The following is an 18072-nucleotide window of genomic DNA, read 5'->3' as shown; positions in this document are numbered from 1 at the left end:
TTTGCTTAAAAATATTTTTATTTTTTTCCTGTTGGACAACAACTAGTGCAAAATACATGCAAACTGAAAACGGGAAACCGTGTAAGCGGACGAGGAAGGCTCGGTCCAAACACCGGTTGGCTAGTTAGCTAACTAGCTAGCAGCACGCCGAACTTGCCGGTGTTGATGTTCGGTTTTCTACCCCGCTGCCCTCCGCCGGTCCGTTTGCTTTGCTCAAAGCGGAACACAGCAGGCTGGTTCCGCACTCGCTAACCTAAGCAAAGCATACAAATGAGCCAAGTGATCCATACCAGTTCCCACTACATCCATTTAACCACATTCATTATTCAAGGATACAAAAGCACTCAGTCAAATCTGAGCTCATACACATATTCCCTCACTCCGCCCCGCCTGCCCCTCGACTCTGCTGCTTGCCGCATGAAAGATTCATTCCTACCTTTTTGGAAACAATGCGTGCAGGACATTTTTTCAATATGTACGCCCGATTGCCCTTAAATTCTGAGTCTGGGGAGGAAACGTGGGGAGAAATAAAGGGTCTAGAAACGAAAATGTGTTTGTTGTCAGTGTTCCTACACAGCCTTGAGAAGTCTGGAAAAATGTGGAACATGTCAGGTTTGGATAGATAGTGAAAGAAGAAATGAAGTGAGAAAATTATTGATTTTCCAGACATTTTTCCTTCTTCTAATGTCTAAAGACAAAAAGACACATTGATTCAAATTAAATGGCTGTGCTTCATCTTTGATTTGCTGCCTAACGCCTTGATTTCAGCTTTGCTGTTTGACTTAATGACTGAATCCATACTCATTCAGAAATAATGAGGGGCCATTTCACTACATGTTTGTTCTTCACAGCTTCAATTCAGGCAAAACTGGCCATGACAGCAGAAAAATAAAAAGACTAAACTGTTTTTTTTGTTGTTTTTTTCAAAAGTAACGGATCCAAAGCTCACAAATTGTCTTTAAAAGAACCTGCTTAAGTCTAGGACAGGGGTCTGCAACCTTTAGAGTCTACAGAGGCATTTATTTTCGACATAGCGCTCACTTAGAACTCCAAACGTTACATGACTTCTTGAAAAAGACAACTTATAATTTTATACTAAAGAAAGTGTGTTAAAAGATTCAACATTTTATTTCTTTAAAGTTTTCAAATAATAAAAAACGTCATTTTCCAAAAAGAGGATAAATAAATTTTCTTCTATAGGATGTTGTTATTTGTGGGGAAAAAAAGAAGCAAATTTTCAAACTTATTACAAGAAAAATTGATTAAACAAATATATGTTACTGGTACTAGTGAAAATTCAATGCAGTTATTCCATGAAAAACTTAAAACTTGCAGTTGCTGTTACATCTGTAGTTAAAAACATTAGCCGAGTTATTGTGGAGCCGTACGTTGCCGACCCCCGTTCTAGAATATTCCATTACTAATCTGACATGTCCAAGATTTAAAGACTTTCGAATCTTCAAAAGCAGAGAAATGGTCCAAATTCACACTCTGAAAACCAAAAGCCATGTCCTGTTTTGTTTTTCAGAATCAAAATCAGAAGAATTTTATTGTCAATGTCGGAAAGACAAAATTGCAGTTCCAGTTCCAGTGATTTTGATGAAACTTTTTTTTTTGAAAAACCTACAGCTGACAAGAATAGGCTGGTTTAAAGTAAATAATTTAAAAATGAAATATAAAACTGCATGACTAAAATTTGAGTCCTGAAACGTGTGGAATATTTAGGGGACAACGTGTAGGGACCCTGAGTTCTTCACTTCCTTGTACGACTACAACTGATTGTGAGTCAGACCCTAAAAGCCGTTCAGCTTTCCCCCGCTTGGCGTAAAACCGCATCTTACAGCCACCACGGTCTCACTGCATCTTCCTCAAAAGCACAAAGAGTCTACCACTGACATATAAAGATGTCAACACGACTGATTGATCCAGACGGAACATATTGACACTGGGATTTCGGAGTGCAGTCTGCTGAGATGCTGCCTGGCTGTCTGAAGACATTGTTGACTCTGTTTTGCGCTCTGCGAGTCGTTTCGTCTGCCTCCGTCAGGCAGTAGATTTGCGCCGGACCAGCGTTAACAGAGGCGTCTCGTTCCATGCAGGTTACGGATCAGTGCCATCCGAAGTTTTGCCCCGCGAGCTGGTAGAAGCGCTGGTTGTGAGGCTTGTAGAAATCCCTCAGTTTCTGGATCACCTCTGGGTCTATGGAGACGTGTGTCCTCCCTTTTGTCTTACCCAGACAGTGGGGTTTACTGCTGCCCTCTGGCTTCTTTAGGCAGGGAAATCCTTTTGTTTTGTTGAAGTAGAAGTGCTTGTCTGTGACTATCCTCTGCAGGCCCAGAAAGTCCTGGACTTTGCCCAGTTCTCCAGCCGGGTCAGAGATGAGCCTCTCCCCGCTGACCAGATGGATCTGATTCCTGGGGAACCAAGCCAGCCAACGCTCCATGTGTTGTGCATAGAGGCCGATCCACAGTGGGCTCCACAGAGAGTCAATCTGACCTAGAGATACAGGTAGGGAGAAAAGGGATTGGTTATTATGTGGAAATGTTTTTAGGTTGGGGTCTGGACACGGAAACATTCGGTTCTAGTCAACGGTGTGGCCAAGGTCAAAGTATTTGACTTCTACAATTGCTCCCAGGCAAACTAATCCAGACAGTATTAAATGATTCAGAGTGTAAAATGAAGGTGTTGAAAATGTTGGATTCAATATACAACCATGGAGTGGTCTTGTACTTTGCAATATAGTAGCTTCTTTTGGTAGCATTCTAAGGACCTGTTAGCGTTATATCCAGGGATCGTAAGAAGATTTGACTTAATAAACAGCATGGATTGACCTTAAGTTTTTTTTTTTAATGTGGTTTTCGTGAAAGTTTATGAGCATTCATAGCTGACTTGGATCAGATAAATATGTTTGCATCTTCATTTTTCTATGGATAAAAAGTTCGTAATGCTAATTCTAAAGACAGCTAATGGTTAACTGAGTAGAGAGACAGACACCTAGTTGGATGCATGTGAGCTTCTTGACAATGAGTGATCCTCCTGTAGATGTTACAATTTTGTTGATACTGTTGAAATTTTAGTTTTTTTATACAAACACGCAAAAAATATCAAACAGTCTCTGATTTTTGGTTGCTTTGAGTACACGAGAACTCAAAGTGATGGATGATTTCTCAGGTGATTTCATTTACTTCACATCACCTCCAGAACATACCATGGTCAAAGCTAAGGTCTTGGTAATACTTTTAATGATGAAATGTAATTTCCCAAAGCGTACCTGTGGTGCGGTTCTTGAAAGCCAGGCTCTCAAAGGACGGGATGCCGGGGGTCTTGGAGATGATCTGCGTATAATCTGATATGGCTCGCGTCACAGGGTCGCGAACGACCACTATCAGCTTCACATCCTGCGACATGGCATGGACCCGCGCTGGCGTGTCCACTGTGACGAAGTACCGGGGCGTCTTCTCCATGACTATTTGCCCATCAAGGGCTTTGGGCATCATACTTCTGGAGGTAGAAGACAAAATAATTTAGGTTAGACGACTGCTTTCAAAAGCCTGTACACCCACCTCCACTAAAATAACAGGTTTTTGAAACCAAAGGGTTGAGAAAATTAAGAATTTCAATATAACATTTTGTTTAGCATGTTAGTGTTTTTGCTAACTTAGCTTCCCCTAAATTATTTTATCTTAACGCTAATTTACTTAGCTGTCTTGTAAATTTTCAGCTGAGTAAAGTTTGACATCTGTGTTGAAGTTTTGGTTATTGACTATTAATAATTCTTCGGTCATTTAGTCTGGATATGTTCAAATCGAAGTCTCGAGTTTCCCACAACTTTAAGATGTGTTCCTGGTCTTGAATGACATGGCTGAATTACTTCCTAAACATGCAGTGAAGCTCTCCAAAGTCTTCCTAATGACCTAATTACTTAACTCAGTTTAAAGTTTGAGTCAAGCAATTAGGCTTTCTGAACGAAGCCAACTAGGAAAAATCAGTTAGCAAAATACCTTCAAACTGAAACCATGAGTGAAATGTCTGTTCCAGAAAGCAAATCTGGCACTGTTGAGGGTGATATACAATGTAGCAACACTAGTATTACTGACACATAATGAGTATCAGCGTTGTTGAATTTAGCCTATTAGCATTAGCTTCCACTAAATAGCATGTTTTTATCATTAGTGGAGCTAATGTTTATGAGCAGTGCGTTCAGGTTAGTGCTACTATCTTTTTAGTTTTTGTTCCTGATGAATACCTCTGCATATTATTTATGTCAATTTATTTACACAAATTTTACATTAACATTGTAAAGGTTAATATAAAATTAACATTTACATTAACAATGTAAATGTTAATGTAAAATTAACATTTTCAAATTAAACGTGAATTTTGCAAGGGCAAAAAATTTCACATTTGCCCTTGTATTTTGAAATAAAGCATAGCACTATTAAATCTGGCTTTACCTCATTTGATTAAGTTATATTTACCATCTCACAGAACCGGAGTGTGGATAAAGATGATACAAGTTTTTTCTGTTGTAAATTTGTTCAGTATGTAGTAATATCCTTAGTCAACAGTGAGATCACCCTCTTGTCAGAGCGTACACCCATCCCCACGCACACGCACACACGGTCTGCCTCATACAAGCCCACACCCCATTATTCACTCTGACATTCATCATACAAAACACATGACAGCATGAGCCGTGACAGGGCATCATAACCCTGACCGACATCCAGATGAAAGCAGCGCAACACAAATACAAAGAGTCTCTCCCTGATCCCGTCCAGCGCTGCGCTCCTCTGTCTCCACGCCAAAGCCCAGCAGATGGGATTCATTTAGCAGTAAATGACTCCAGAGGCCCTGCAGGACCGGCTGGAGGCTCGGGGACATCTGCCAGCACACCTGCCATACACCTGGTCGGCCGGCCGAACACGCACAAGTCTGATTCAGCATCTCAGCTCGTACGAACGGTAGGCCCGCCTTACATAACCTGGACTGCTGGATGTAGCTTTCAAACCTTTTCCAAAGAAGTCGTTTGAACAATATTGCAGAGAATGGGCAAAAATTTTATTCTTGGAAGATTTTTAAGGCAAAAACCAACAATGACAAAATAAAACATTTCACATAAGCCAAAAAAAAAAAAAAAAACATCTTCATGGTCATTAAGTCTTAACTTACTTCTTACTTTATTTAACTCTGTCCATCCCATTGTATCTGGGGTAAAACTAGCCCAGCATTTAGGAAAAGAGCATCAAACTGAATTTTAATAATGATGGTTGTCGTGTGATAGTCTGTTGCTGTTTAGCCTCTTTATTACCTGGAGTAATCCAGGTAATAAAGATGACCTGGATCATCTTTATTACCTGGATAATAGGTAATAAATTTCTGAATGCTACAGAAATTCATGCTAATTTCTGTAGCATGAATTTCTGCTACAGAAATTCATGGTTCTGTAGCAGAACCATGAATTTTGTTCTGCTACAGAAAATTCTTTTGACTTCAGGAAAACGATCCAGAACACAACAGGAAGTCCACAGAATGGCTCGCAATGACTACTATGGAGTGGTATAGTCAAAGTCTGGAGATGCTGTGACATAAATTCAGACAGGCTTTTGTTTTTTTTGTCATGTTTGAAAAACCTCCAGGGAGACGCAATTAGAACAATTCAGCCCAGGGAAGCACCACTAGTTATTAAGTTTAGGGGGGGAAATTACTTTTTTCCAACGTAGAAATGTGTTGGTTTGAATAATTTTTCAGGTTATTTTTGTCTGACTGAGGGGAAAACATTTTCCACAGCATTGTAAATGATTTAGTAAGGGCGTTTTTCATGTCCTCTACTGGCAGATTTGCTCTAACAAAGCTAAAAAAAATAAGACGAGGTCATAAAACTGCGCTGATGTTAGGATTCAGTGTGTGACCCTGTGACATTTTTTTTTTTTGCAGGAATCTTTGGTTTTTGTCACTTTGTCCTACTTTGATTTAAAAAAAAACACAGTACTGTTTTACATATTTGAAAGAAAAAGTTTTCAATGAGTATTGAATGTGGCATTAATAAAAGAAGGACAAGCAGAGAGCACACACACACACGCACACGCACACACGCACACACACAGCTGATAAGAGCCATGACAGGAAGCTCTAGCAGCGTTCTGCTGTTGGCTCAGGTTTCAGGTGCTCCTGAAACATAAACCTCCCATCAATATCTTCTCCCTTCAAATCTGACAAACACTCACACACACACACGCATGCACGCACACAGCGATTCCATTTGATCAGATGAGTGTGAGGCAGTTTTCACTGCCGCTTAGCCTGAAGACTTCCCTTTTAACTCTAATAACCCAGAGCAGGAGGAGCCACGCAGTCTGTTACACACACACACACACACACACACCCACACACACACATACACAAAGACCTGGCATGTGCAAGGTATACACACACACACACACACACACACACAATGCAAAAACACAAATATACATTCATTATTCACTCATTAGTCAATTGCTCACTATCTTCCCTTGGCTCTCCCCGTGGACCCATTTCTAGTGGACACACACACACACATAACGAGAGGCATTTTTTAAAATCACACACAGACAATCGGCAGACTTAAGAGGTGGGTGTGATGGAGTTTTACCACAGCCTTTAAAGGGAGCCCGTCTGCGTGTGTTTATGTATATGTGTGTGTGTGTGTGTGTCTCAGATCTGTGAGTGTTTCAAATGAAAGGGGTGGATGACTGATGAAGGAATGATGGCAGTGGACGCAAACGCGCCTCCATTAGCAATCTGTTTGCGAACAGCCTCAGAGCCGAGAGCCCCCATACCATTACCTAAGCACAAAGAGATAATTACCGCCCCCCTAAGAGCACCATCAAAAGAAAATGTCTCTTATAAATATGTTTCTGCTATGAGCTTAGCTCACGCAGGCCGCGCTAATTGACGGACAAAATAGCCGTTAGCTTGTCGAGCAACAAAAACGCGTCTCCCACTCCAAGCTTGAGGACACGTCTGTGACTTCAAATCCATTCAAATGAAAACACTGTGTTGCGTAACGTTTACTCAGCAACACAATGCAGTTTGTTATTCGTGTGTCGGCTGCGTGTCACCGGAGCAGCTCCTAAAATCACCTGCCTTGTGGGTGGCTTTGCAGCGCCTTAGCAAAAACATTCATAACATACTCTTGTTCGCCTACAGCCATAAACTTCCAACGTGTTTCATTATGATCTTACGTCATATACCATCAAAAAGGAACACAATAAATATGACACTTCACTCAGAAGAGGGTAAAAATTTGCAAAATAAAAACTAGTAGCATATTTTTTTTTAATTAAAAATGACTGTGTAGGTTGCTATGTTGTTGTTGATTTCTCAAAATGACTAAGCAGAATTTAATTATATTTTATCAGTATTGAATGAGCAATCGATTCTCCCCAACGGGAACTTTAATTGCCCTACACTTCCGCCCCAGGAATTGCCACACAATCATTATTAAATCAATAGTTTTTACTTAAGGTAGAAGTTTTTAAAATCTACTCGGTTATATGAATTGTCACTTTGTTGGCATACTTTTTTTTCACACAGCTGAAAACACAACATTACCCGATACAGGAGGTGATGAAACACAAAATGTCAGTTTAACATCAGATCTTGTGGTTTTGCCACAGCAGTGACCTCTCCTGGACTTCGTCTGTAAAGTAGGAGGTAAAGCCTCCGCTGTGTTTCGGCCAACACACTAGCAGATCATCTGGAGGCACCATGTGTCAGAGAAAGTCAACTCCCAAAACAGGGCAGCCAAATTAATTGGCAGTTTAAATTCCAGCTTCAGCCCCATCTCCGTGCTCCTCGTTTACTGCTTAGTGCGAGATCAAACGTACAACATGATGGGCAGAGGGATTATCCAGCAGCTTACATTAAGCCTCTGCTTGCCTTTGAGGAACCTCTCTTTTTGTCGTTCATTTTCCAATATCGCGGCGAACCTCCCTTGTGAGTTACCTCGAGCCGGCCAAGGCCACGGGCTATTGATCCTGCGGGGTGGGGGTCCCGAGTGTAGTCGTGGAGCTGGGTGGGATTACATATGTTTATACTGGGAGCGTTATGATGGGGCGTATGAAGCGAGGAGGTGTTAGTGATGATGGAGGTGTAGCGGCGGCGGGGGCTCAGCTGGGACCGGAGAGTGGCAGGTGGAGGCTGAGGTTAGCCAGATCCCTCCGGAGCCCCATCAGTGGCATGCTGTGTCATGTGATGTGTGCCGCATCTGCATCTGTTAAAAAATGTGAAGCAATTACTTTGTCCATCACTAAGTCCGTTAGGGCGTAGTTGGAGGCGGGTGTGGGATTCAGTTTATCGCCGATATCTGTGTCAGGAATGAAATAGCAGCCAATCAAATTACATTTATTCTCCACACCCGACCGCTGGTTTCTGAGCAGATTATGAGATTTGCGTTTGTTTCCTTTTTTTCATACATTTGCATGAGTGTGTGTTACGGGGAGAACCACTCATCCGTTTCCTCTGTATGGGGGACTATTAAGGAATCAGTCCATTGTGGCTGTGCCCTGTCCACTTCCAGGAGACATCCATCATACAGGGGCCCCCAATATACACCCCCACACCCTGCACTTTTGGTTTCCAAAGCCCCAGGGGAGGGCCTTAATGAGGGCTGGATAGCTCCACCCGTCTGGGCCTTATGGTGATCACCATCAGTACAGTACAGTGACACGGCGAGTAGCTAGCACCTGAACCCCAGCACGGACATAAGTGATAGTCTACGCGACATCACATCTGTCGCTTGATCACCTAGAGGATTAACAACGCTTTGAGGTACGCATTGGCAAGAGGTCCCACGTCATACCATCAGAAAATGCTTTCGCACTGGCCGCTAGTAATTTATTTACTAGCAGATTTGTAATCTTCTCCGATTTGGACGCTAATTACAATCTATTGTTCAAGCACAAGAACACAAGAATGTGTTTTGCGTAGCAGAACAAGGTCGTCAACATATAGGTGTGATTTTTAGATCTCACAGGAGGATCTATGGAAATGTTCCACTAGAGCAACTGAATTTGAAAAGAAGAAAAAATCAGCTCAGATTTTTTTACATACACATATAGAGCATATAGAGATATAGAGATAAACCAGGCCCACAAATAATACCAACAAACCCCAGGCCAAAGAAAGTAAATGAGTGTTTTTTTTACAAGATTATATTTCATTGTGACTTCTTTCAAGTAACACAGTAAGTCAAATCTGTGCCTGTACCTCAGAGTCAATAATGTATTGATAAATGGTGTTGTGCCATAAGAGCAGAAACAGTAGCCTGCATGTCTATAGAGCGTAAATCATTCTCCCTAATGTGAAGTGTCCTGAAGAAAAGGTAAACCAAACACCTTCGCACACAACTTGCAAGCGGGTTTGTACAGGTATCTTTGATTTACATATTTGTACAGAGCCTGAATCAAACCCTAGCCATAACCCATGTTAAATCCAAACCTAACCCCTAACCCGGATCAAAGACACGATCTCCTTCCACACGACATGCTCTTGGTCCCCCTGAAGACTACCGGTCCTCACAAAGTCGATGATTGTTACAGCCAAGGTTCTAATGATGTACAAACACTGGAAGACAGACAAACACACACTTATGCAGAGGGCCAGCTCTGATGACAGTCCCCCAGGTTGAAGCAAAGGTCAGCAGAGATGTGTGAGATTGAGGTAACACACACTTCACCTTTCTCACCCCCAGCTCACCCAAGCCTTATCTCGTCTTCCTCCGTTTTATTGACCTTTTTTCTCCTCAGTCACCCGTCATGTCACCTCCGGTCAGGAAGCACTCATAAGCAAGAAGCGAATTTCCACCTGAGTTTCAGTGAATTCCTGTGTAGCTGCGCGAAGGTAAAAGGCTGTGTGTAATATGAGCCCTTTGGGCCCATGCAAGGGAGCCAGGGCGGTTATGCCAACGTAGGATAAAGCTTCCTCCTAATTGTAACAGAAGCTGAGCTGACCAAAGCTAACCACCCTAATGCTGAAGTCACCCCAAGGTCAGCACGAGGAGATAACACAATCGATCCCAGACAGAAAGGGGAAGAAGGAAACTTCCAGTGCATCTCGGGGGCCGTCGCAGTGCTCCTTTCAGATTAGATCTGGGCTTCCAGTGCCATTAGTGGATCTTTGTCGGGGGCTCTGATCTCAATTGCCCCGGTGGAAGCCAAATGTTATTTTACTCTCAAAGAAAAGAAGAGTGATTCAGGGAAAGATACACTGCTGCTGGTCCTCTTTAAATTAAAGCAATGGGGTTTGCGAGATAATCTACTGGCACACAGAATTTAATGACTCAGTTTGTGGTACAGCTGAACTTCAGTTGACCTTTTTATCTGTGCCGCCTTGAGAAATCATGTTTATGTCTCGGAATGTTCACTTTTATATTCATAGTTTGTCATAATTGATATACAAGCAAAATTAATGAGTACGTTTACTTCTACGTGTCAAAAATCCAGTCATTTGGTGCCATTTGGCTTTGGTAAAAAGCCATAATCCATTTCGCCCCTTAGCGCTCGACTCTTGTATTTGTTTTAGTTGCATTTGCAGAATGCCCTGCACTATGGTCCGCTTCCTGCTTCTAGAGCAGGAAGCAGGTCTGCTTCAAAGCAGACTAAATGTGGATGCATTTGGTCTCCGGTCCAAATGCATCCACATATGCATTTGAACTGCGCCAGAGTTCACTTCAAAAGTTCACTTTTTTGGTTGGCGTCAGAGTTTGATTACGCATTCACAGCTTCCCAAATGAACGGAACTTTCTAGACAAATGAATTAAAGTGGGCTAAACAGAGCTACTTTTAATTCACTCTTAGAAATTTTGGTATTATTAGACATTTTGTGAGACTTTCAATGGTGTTTCATCCAGATTAAACTCCAAGCACTTACTTTGAGTAAGTGCTTGGAGTTTAATCTGGAGTTTAATCATAATGAAACACATTATGATTATTGACCGAAGCTTTCTGCTACCTACAGAGCAAATATCATATTGATACCCCTTGTATTTTCTGAGTTAGAGTTCATAGTTTGGGACCTGGTAATGGCAATTCTCAGCATTCATCCATTTTGTCAACATTTTTGACTAAGTTTTGTGCCTTTAATATTATATTTTCAAAATACTGAGTAGGACAGGAATGTCCTCTCTTCGTTCTGATTAAAAAAAAGAAAGATGTCAACCTTACAGGTTAGTCCTGATTATTATTCTTATTTTTTTCCCCTTTGGATTATTCCTGTCATGTTCTTTTAGCAGTGTTTTGGTTTTCTTATTCATTCTCATTAGTTTAATTTTCTGCTACTTAGGTTTGCTGTTCATTCCCTTCTTTAGTAAGTGTTATGTTTTTCTTAGAGTTATGCTTCTTGTGTATTTGTACTTATTTTCTTAATATTGTGATCAGGCCTGTTTCTCAGTTTGGCTTTTGAAGATCCACCATGACACCTTAGGTGGGATGTTTGCATTGACTGAAAGTTTTCAATCCTCAATAGTTTTCCTATACATGTTGTGAAGACTTGATTTTTTTTTTCTTTCCTTCTACTTCTGCCTATTACTCATATTTCTGCAGTTGAACTAAAAAAAAAACTAATGTAATATTCAGCAGTAACATTCAGTGTACAGTTTTTACACTTCATTTTTTTAGAAAATGCAAATATCTATAGTTTCCATTTCACTTATTTTTAGTATTAGTGTTAAAAACGTTCTATGTTTAGTGTTGTTTTGTTGTTTTTTTTTATAACCTCAGAAACAAAGATGTGTGTCCTTTGTCTGCCAGTGTGTTCAGGGCGTGGGCCTCGTGTTATGAAGTGATGTGAACACATCATTAACTCTCAGCGCAAAGTGACCCAGAGTCAGAGGTCAATTGACAGAGCTGACAGTGATGTCAAGTGGTTCAACACACAGCGAGGCCCATCTGGTCTGAGGGAGAGACGGGACAATCTGCTGTCACATGCGCGCAGTACCCTCTGATTTTGGGGGCATTTCAACAAAGTGTTGCTATACTGGTATTGTTTAGAGTCTCATAAAATATATTTACTTCTGGTAGCTTCTGTGGCAACCAAAGCAAGGAAGGTCTGTCTATTTTCTATATGATATGGCATTTAAAAAGCAGAATACATCAGCAGCCCCAGATTATCACTTTACCAAAGCCATGAAATGTTAGGATGTAACTAAAGGCATAACGTATAAGAAGTTCCACACACTACCAGTCAGACCGTACATCGTTTTCCCAAAAGGAAAAATAACTGAGCTTTTGTTTTCTTTCTGCTCAGCAGTGGGGTTGTTTGGCCTTGAATCTCTCCTCTTAATGAGACATTTGCTCAGTTTATTTCTTGTTTTACAACCATGAACACAGACTTTAACTGAAGGTGGTGTTTTCAGTTGTTGCTCTTGGAGTAGTTTTGGTAGAGGCCGGCCACTCCTGGGAAGATTCACCCATGTTCCATGTTTTCTTTGCATGCGGTTGGCTGCTGGCTCTCACCGTGTGTCGCTGGAGTCCCAAAGCCATGGGAATGACTTCAGCTTCAACTTTGCTGCTTATCTTTTCTTGAATGTCTTTATGTGACAATGTCTTGGCTTTTTTTGTCAGCTTTCAGCCTGCTTAAAGTCTGCAGTAATCAAGCCTGCTTGGCTGATCGATTAGTTTTTACCCTAAGGGCCTGGTTGGTTTAATTAGCTTGTTTTTCCCTTAATAAGTGAACTTATTTATTATGGGTTTTTTTTTAGTAATAATCTGAAACTTTCATGATTTTATGTGTTTCGTTTAGGGCCAGGTTGAGCCCTGTATTAACATATACGCTGACGATAACTTGATTTCTCTAGGCTACATCAAGATTGTGAGCCAAAAATGTTGATTTGTTGGAAGATTAACTTCAACTTCAAGTCTTGGATACTGAAAGTTAAGAAGATTAAAATATGATAAATAAAAAGGTCTTGATGTTTTTTTTAATCTTTTCTGAAAAGGTTTCTTATAAGACCAGGATTATTTCTTTATGGGACCCTCATGGTTTGCCATTTTGCTCTTTTCTGCTCCCATTTAAAACCCCTGAGCAAACCATTAACCAACGCAAATCAGTTTTTCCCTCTCTCTCTCTGTGCGTCTGAACATAAATTACATCGTATTTCCACTTAATGTGGTTCTGGTCCTATTTTGGACCAGATGGCTTTTATGAACCCTGCTCAAACCAAAATATCTCCAAACGACCTTCCTCTGGTAGAAAATCATTTTTGAGCTATGCAACCACATTTCCATGCAGTAGAGTAGATTGGAGAACGTTTCTGTAAGCTCTGGTTGTCAAATTTCTTATAAACATACCCTGGAAAGTGTAGAAATGAGTGTGCGGTTGTTGGCGAAACGTCCAGTGGCAGGCGGCTTGATTTCAGTCCAGAAAAGTTATACCTGAGAGGACGAAGAGGCAAAAAAAACCGGCACCCTTTTATAACAGAACCGTTCCAAACTTTTAGCTTAGACGACTGTCCTGATGGGCTTTGTTCAAATAAATATTTTCTTACTATTTTAATTTGAAAGAGAAGTCAGCATCTTAAGATTTTCCGCATGGCATCTTTAAAATCTTTGTACAGTTATCCCGAGTCTAGCGGCATGAAATCCTCCAGTCCACACAGTTGTAAAAACTTTAATAAAGCACTTAAATCTGAGGAAAACATTTTTATATCCCCCTTACTATCTCAAACAGAACTGAGTCTCCATGTGTGCCTTTTCGATGATTTCCAAGTTTTCATTGAGCAGGCCGAAAGAAGAGCCACATGACAACAGTAACATCTGGCTCCTGCTTCAAAGATGATTACTCTGCTACTCTTGGAGAACTCATCCAACAGGCCTGACTCCATGGCTCTCTGTCTCTCCATACTGTACAAACAGGCGCAGACCGCCCAGCAGGCACACACACACACACACACGCACACACACACACTATCTCAGGCACAGATTGGCAAAGCTGCCAGATGGTGGAGTCTCCATGTCACCTAAACCACAATGAAAGAACTGCAGATAATGTAAGGGTATGTGTTTCCACAGGAGAAAGAGGGGAAAATTTAGAATAGGGAAACGAAAAGTGCCCAAACCTTGATTAAACCTCATGTAACACTACAGATATTTTAATTAGTTTTAGTTGTGATGCTAGCAAAGGTCAGCCATCCCACTCCCCACCACACAGCTTTTATTTATTTATTTATTTATTTATTTATTTATCTTTTTTGATTGTCTTTTGAGTCCTAAAATGATGGAACAGACAATAAGGTTAAAAGTTAGTACACTATTTTAAAAATCATAGTCGCAGAGTTTTGTTTGTTCTAAGTCGCCATTTTCTAGCATATCTGATCAGCTAATTCTACACTTGAAAACTAGAATTTACAGACTGTAAGCAATTAAAAAAACATACGCAATTCTATGATTGAAAATCAGAATGTTCAAGTATAGGAAACATATACTATACTTGAGTATACTAGAGCAATAATTTAGCTATCCGTAAGGAATAACAGCTAGCAAAGGTACGTAATAACAGTTAGCTAACAGTGATGCTAGCAAAGGTCGGCCAGTTCCCACCCCCCACCACACAAATTTTATTTATTTATTTATTTATCATTGTTTGATTGTGTCGTGGGTCCTATAGCTCTAGCTGTTGTTTCTAGCAGTTTTTATTGGTCCTTAGCAATAACCATCCCAAGGTGGATATACTACAAACTATAAATATATATATATATATATATATATATATATTTGAACACACTTACATGAATCACCTGAAAGACTGCTACAACTTTTTGTTTACTCAAGATTAAATCTGCCGCCCCTATCCGTCAGCCACTTAAATAAAATAATAAATCCTAGATATACCTCTAGGTTCTAGTCTAATGTTTTTTATAGATGAAAAAGTGCACTACAAACCTTTTTTTAAAAAACATATATACCGTACATAAAAACTTAATAAGAGAACGGCTGAGTTGGATTCCGGTGTTGCGCGTGCATACCTGTACCAGTCCAGCCCGCGTGCGTAATGCCGATCAAAGAAGTGCGGCTCGGACCCCAGAGCGCGGATGTCCGGGTGGAGCCGCAGGAACTCCAGCAGTGCCCTCGTGCCGCCCTTCTTCACCCCGATGATGAGAGCCTGGGGCAGCCTGCGCGCGGCCGTCCACTCCTTCCCCGAGCTGTTGGTCTCCGGCGCGGGGTGGCCGCTTCCCAGCGCGTCGCTTCCGTTCCCCTCCTGCCGCCATCCCGACGCCCTCGCGAGGAAGTCGCGCGCGGACGGCTTGATTTCAGAGTTCTCCGCGAGTTCCGACTCGCAGCCTCCAGTGAGAAGGTAGACCAGGGAGAAGCAGATGATGCTCAGAGAGGAGGCGATGGTGAGCCGGTGGAAGAGCCGCCGCAGGTCGGTGTTCGGGGGGTGGAGGTGATGCTGGCTGAAGTGGTGGTGGTGGCGGTGGTAAAAGGCTGCCATCCCTCGGCTGTCAGTGCCACATGGCCGGCCATTCTACCGCGAAGTTCAGCTCACATCCTAACTCCTGGAGAGGCTCTCTGTCATTGCGCTCAGCTGCTCTCTACCTCCTTCATTTTGTGCGTCTGGAGCGCACCGAGCAGTCCCCCTTTTCTCCCTCCTTCCTGTCGTTTACTCAGCCCCAAAAAGTAATTCAGCCAGACTATTTTTTTTCTTTTTTTGCAATCACTTACTTGCCAAGATGAGAGAAAATGAAACCGTGATATCCGAGCTGCGCTGCCGCGTCTTTGCACTTCGCGGGATTACTCTTGTCTCATCTCACGAAGATCCGCATCCAGGCATCTCTCTATCATTCTCTTTCGCTCTCTCTCTCTCTGCCTCCTCCTGTCTTTCAGTCTGCCTCTTCTTCCTCTCCTCCCGGTTTCATTGGGGGGTCATGGCCCGAGGCGAGTTTAATTCCATTATTATAATATCAGGCAGTCCTCCGACTGAATGAACCGAGTGCGTAAACCCGCTCACATGTTCTTTTGTCGCGCTCGTCTAATGTGACTTTCAGAGCTTTGCAAACATATAACATGCCAACTCAAAAACAAACAAACACAAACTCCGATATATTTCACTGAAATTGCATCAAAAAAGTGGCGCATGATCTGGGTTTCAAAATGTGGCACCTCTTCATCTCTCCACGAGAACTTTGGATTCTCAAATGGATGCAGGTATGCACTTTGACTAGGCAGGTCTAGCACATGAATTTGCTGCAGAGCTTCCTCCAAAGCATGTTTATGTACCACCACCACCATGTTAGATTGGGCTAAATAGCTAATCATTGCACAAAAACAGATAATGGAATGGTTTAGATCAGAGCTGCATGCCTGTCAGAATGGATTAGTCAGAGTTAGGGAAGTTACCACAACTCCCAAGCTATGGAATATAGCCCAAAAATGAGTGAATTCCCAGAAAAAAAAAACACTTAACTGAAATTGCTCATGTAATGTAGCTTATCTTATCTCCATGCTTGTATATAAAACTAAAACTGACTTGTTTTAAGTTGTTTGCTTTGTGTCAAAAAAATTGTGTCAAACAAATAATTCAGGTCATTTTTCAAAAAATAAGAAAACAAAAAATTTATTGCCCAACATGCAATAACATAGCATCCCTTCATGTGCAAATTGTCAGTATTTTTTGTACAGATTTGCTTTAGTTGGGACTGATTCTAAAGCATGAAGAAAGATGCTCTGAGTCCATCTTTCTTGAAGCAAATGGCCTTTTTATAGACTCTGTGTACACCAGTTAACAATTAATCAATTTTTGAATTGGTTGACAATCATTTTAAGAATCGATTAATCACAATTAATTCGATTAATCACAATTAATTTGATTAATCACAATTAATTTGATTGATCGTTTGAGCATTAGTTTAATTTGATATTATAATTAGTGGTTATAAAGTGAGGAAGAGTGAAAACATCTTTGCAAGACTCTGCCAGTGCCTAAAACTCTGACATTTGTGCCTCTTTAAAGCCAACGCAGTGCCAATGCATATGATAGATGGCCACATAAACACCTGTGTTTATGTGGCCTTATTGGTTTAAGGTTATTAGTGCCATTTGGACTTGGGCTTATCGCATACAGCTGACACTCTGCACTCTAAGACCTATGGCATAATTGGCTTAGTAATCAGTCAGTATTAGGCTCTGCAGTCCACCTGCCAATTGTCTTCTAATCCTGACCTCAGACCACCCTCTGCATGCGCCCACGTTAAGTAATCATTAACAAAAGTCTCCAAACTTCATCAGCAAAAAGGCATTCGACACTTTTTCTCTTGTTGTGGCAAGGAAATAAAGGCAAGTTGGTCAAGTTTGCTGATTTAAATCCAGGTAAAAGGTTTGTATACATATGATGAGTGTTTGCTTTAGCACCTGCACCAGGAGAGGAGCAATGCAATCCTCTGATAGGGGAGCCATATCTGCAATGTTGCCTTTTATTATTGCAGAGTGTGGAGCTAAGGTGAGGGTAATAGCTCATAGGAGACTCATTAGTTCTCCAACACTGACACACACACACACACACACACACACACACACGCACTTTATGTTCCATTTGGCCTACCCCTGTCATTATCCCGGTGCAGATGTGACCCGTGCTGTAAAACCACTGCATTGTCCTGCGGTGAGTAAACAGATCCGCCACTCATTTTCTAAAAATAAAAAATAAAACAAAAGAAACAACTAATATAAACTAATATATCGCTCTGTGTTATTTGGCCTCTCCTCCTTTTTGCTGCTGAGGCAGAAACAAACCGCCGTCACAAACTATGAGCTTTATTCGTAATGTGGTACATTTACATAATGTTGCAATCAATTTCTTGACAATGAAGTCGAATTTGCATCTTATACGAGCGTGCTTCACATACCTAAGTTAAGAGAAAAAGAAAATATTTTGTGGTCTGAACATGTGAATATTTAAATATGTCAACATCAAAAAAAGAAAAGAGCAGGCACTCCTAAATGGAGGTTGGATCTCTACTGTGAGGGGATGGGTTAGGGTAAATGAGCTCCAATCCAATTCAATACTATTACATTTAGAGATGATTCATTGCAGCGT

The 18072-nt window shown here is 41.2% G+C and overlaps 1 protein-coding gene across 1 annotated transcript; it reads right to left on the bottom strand.

Moving 5' to 3' along the window:
• hs3st3l (heparan sulfate (glucosamine) 3-O-sulfotransferase 3-like) lies at positions 1-16053 on the bottom strand. The gene is made up of 3 exons (XM_014972184.2): positions 15005-16053; positions 3272-3501; positions 1-2496 (listed from the first exon to the last, which is right to left on the bottom strand). The coding sequence occupies exons 1-3, from the start codon at positions 15469-15471 to the stop codon at positions 2108-2110; spliced, it is 1086 nt and encodes a 361-aa protein (XP_014827670.1). The 5' UTR covers positions 15472-16053; the 3' UTR covers positions 1-2107.
• Positions 16054-18072: the final 2019 nt, after the last annotated feature.

Source organism: Poecilia mexicana, unplaced genomic scaffold (genome assembly GCF_051168715.1).
Source record: "Poecilia mexicana isolate PSO_F unplaced genomic scaffold, ASM5116871v1 scaffold_19, whole genome shotgun sequence".
Taxonomy (NCBI): Eukaryota; Metazoa; Chordata; class Actinopteri; order Cyprinodontiformes; family Poeciliidae; genus Poecilia; species Poecilia mexicana.
The sequence above is the reverse complement of the archived record's forward strand: the minus strand, read 5'-3'. Positions and strand labels throughout refer to the sequence as shown.

Excerpts from the sequence above, each read along its gene's own strand:
- hs3st3l (XM_014972184.2), bottom strand. The coding sequence starts at position 15,471 with ATGGCAGCCTTTTACCACCGCCACCACCACCACTTCAGCCAGCATCAC. Across the intron at positions 3,502-15,004 it reads CGCGGGCTGGACTGGTACAG|AAGTATGATGCCCAAAGCCC; the intron begins GTATGCACGCGC and ends TTCTACCTCCAG. Across the intron at positions 2,497-3,271 it reads TTTCAAGAACCGCACCACAG|GTCAGATTGACTCTCTGTGG; the intron begins GTACGCTTTGGG and ends CTGTATCTCTAG.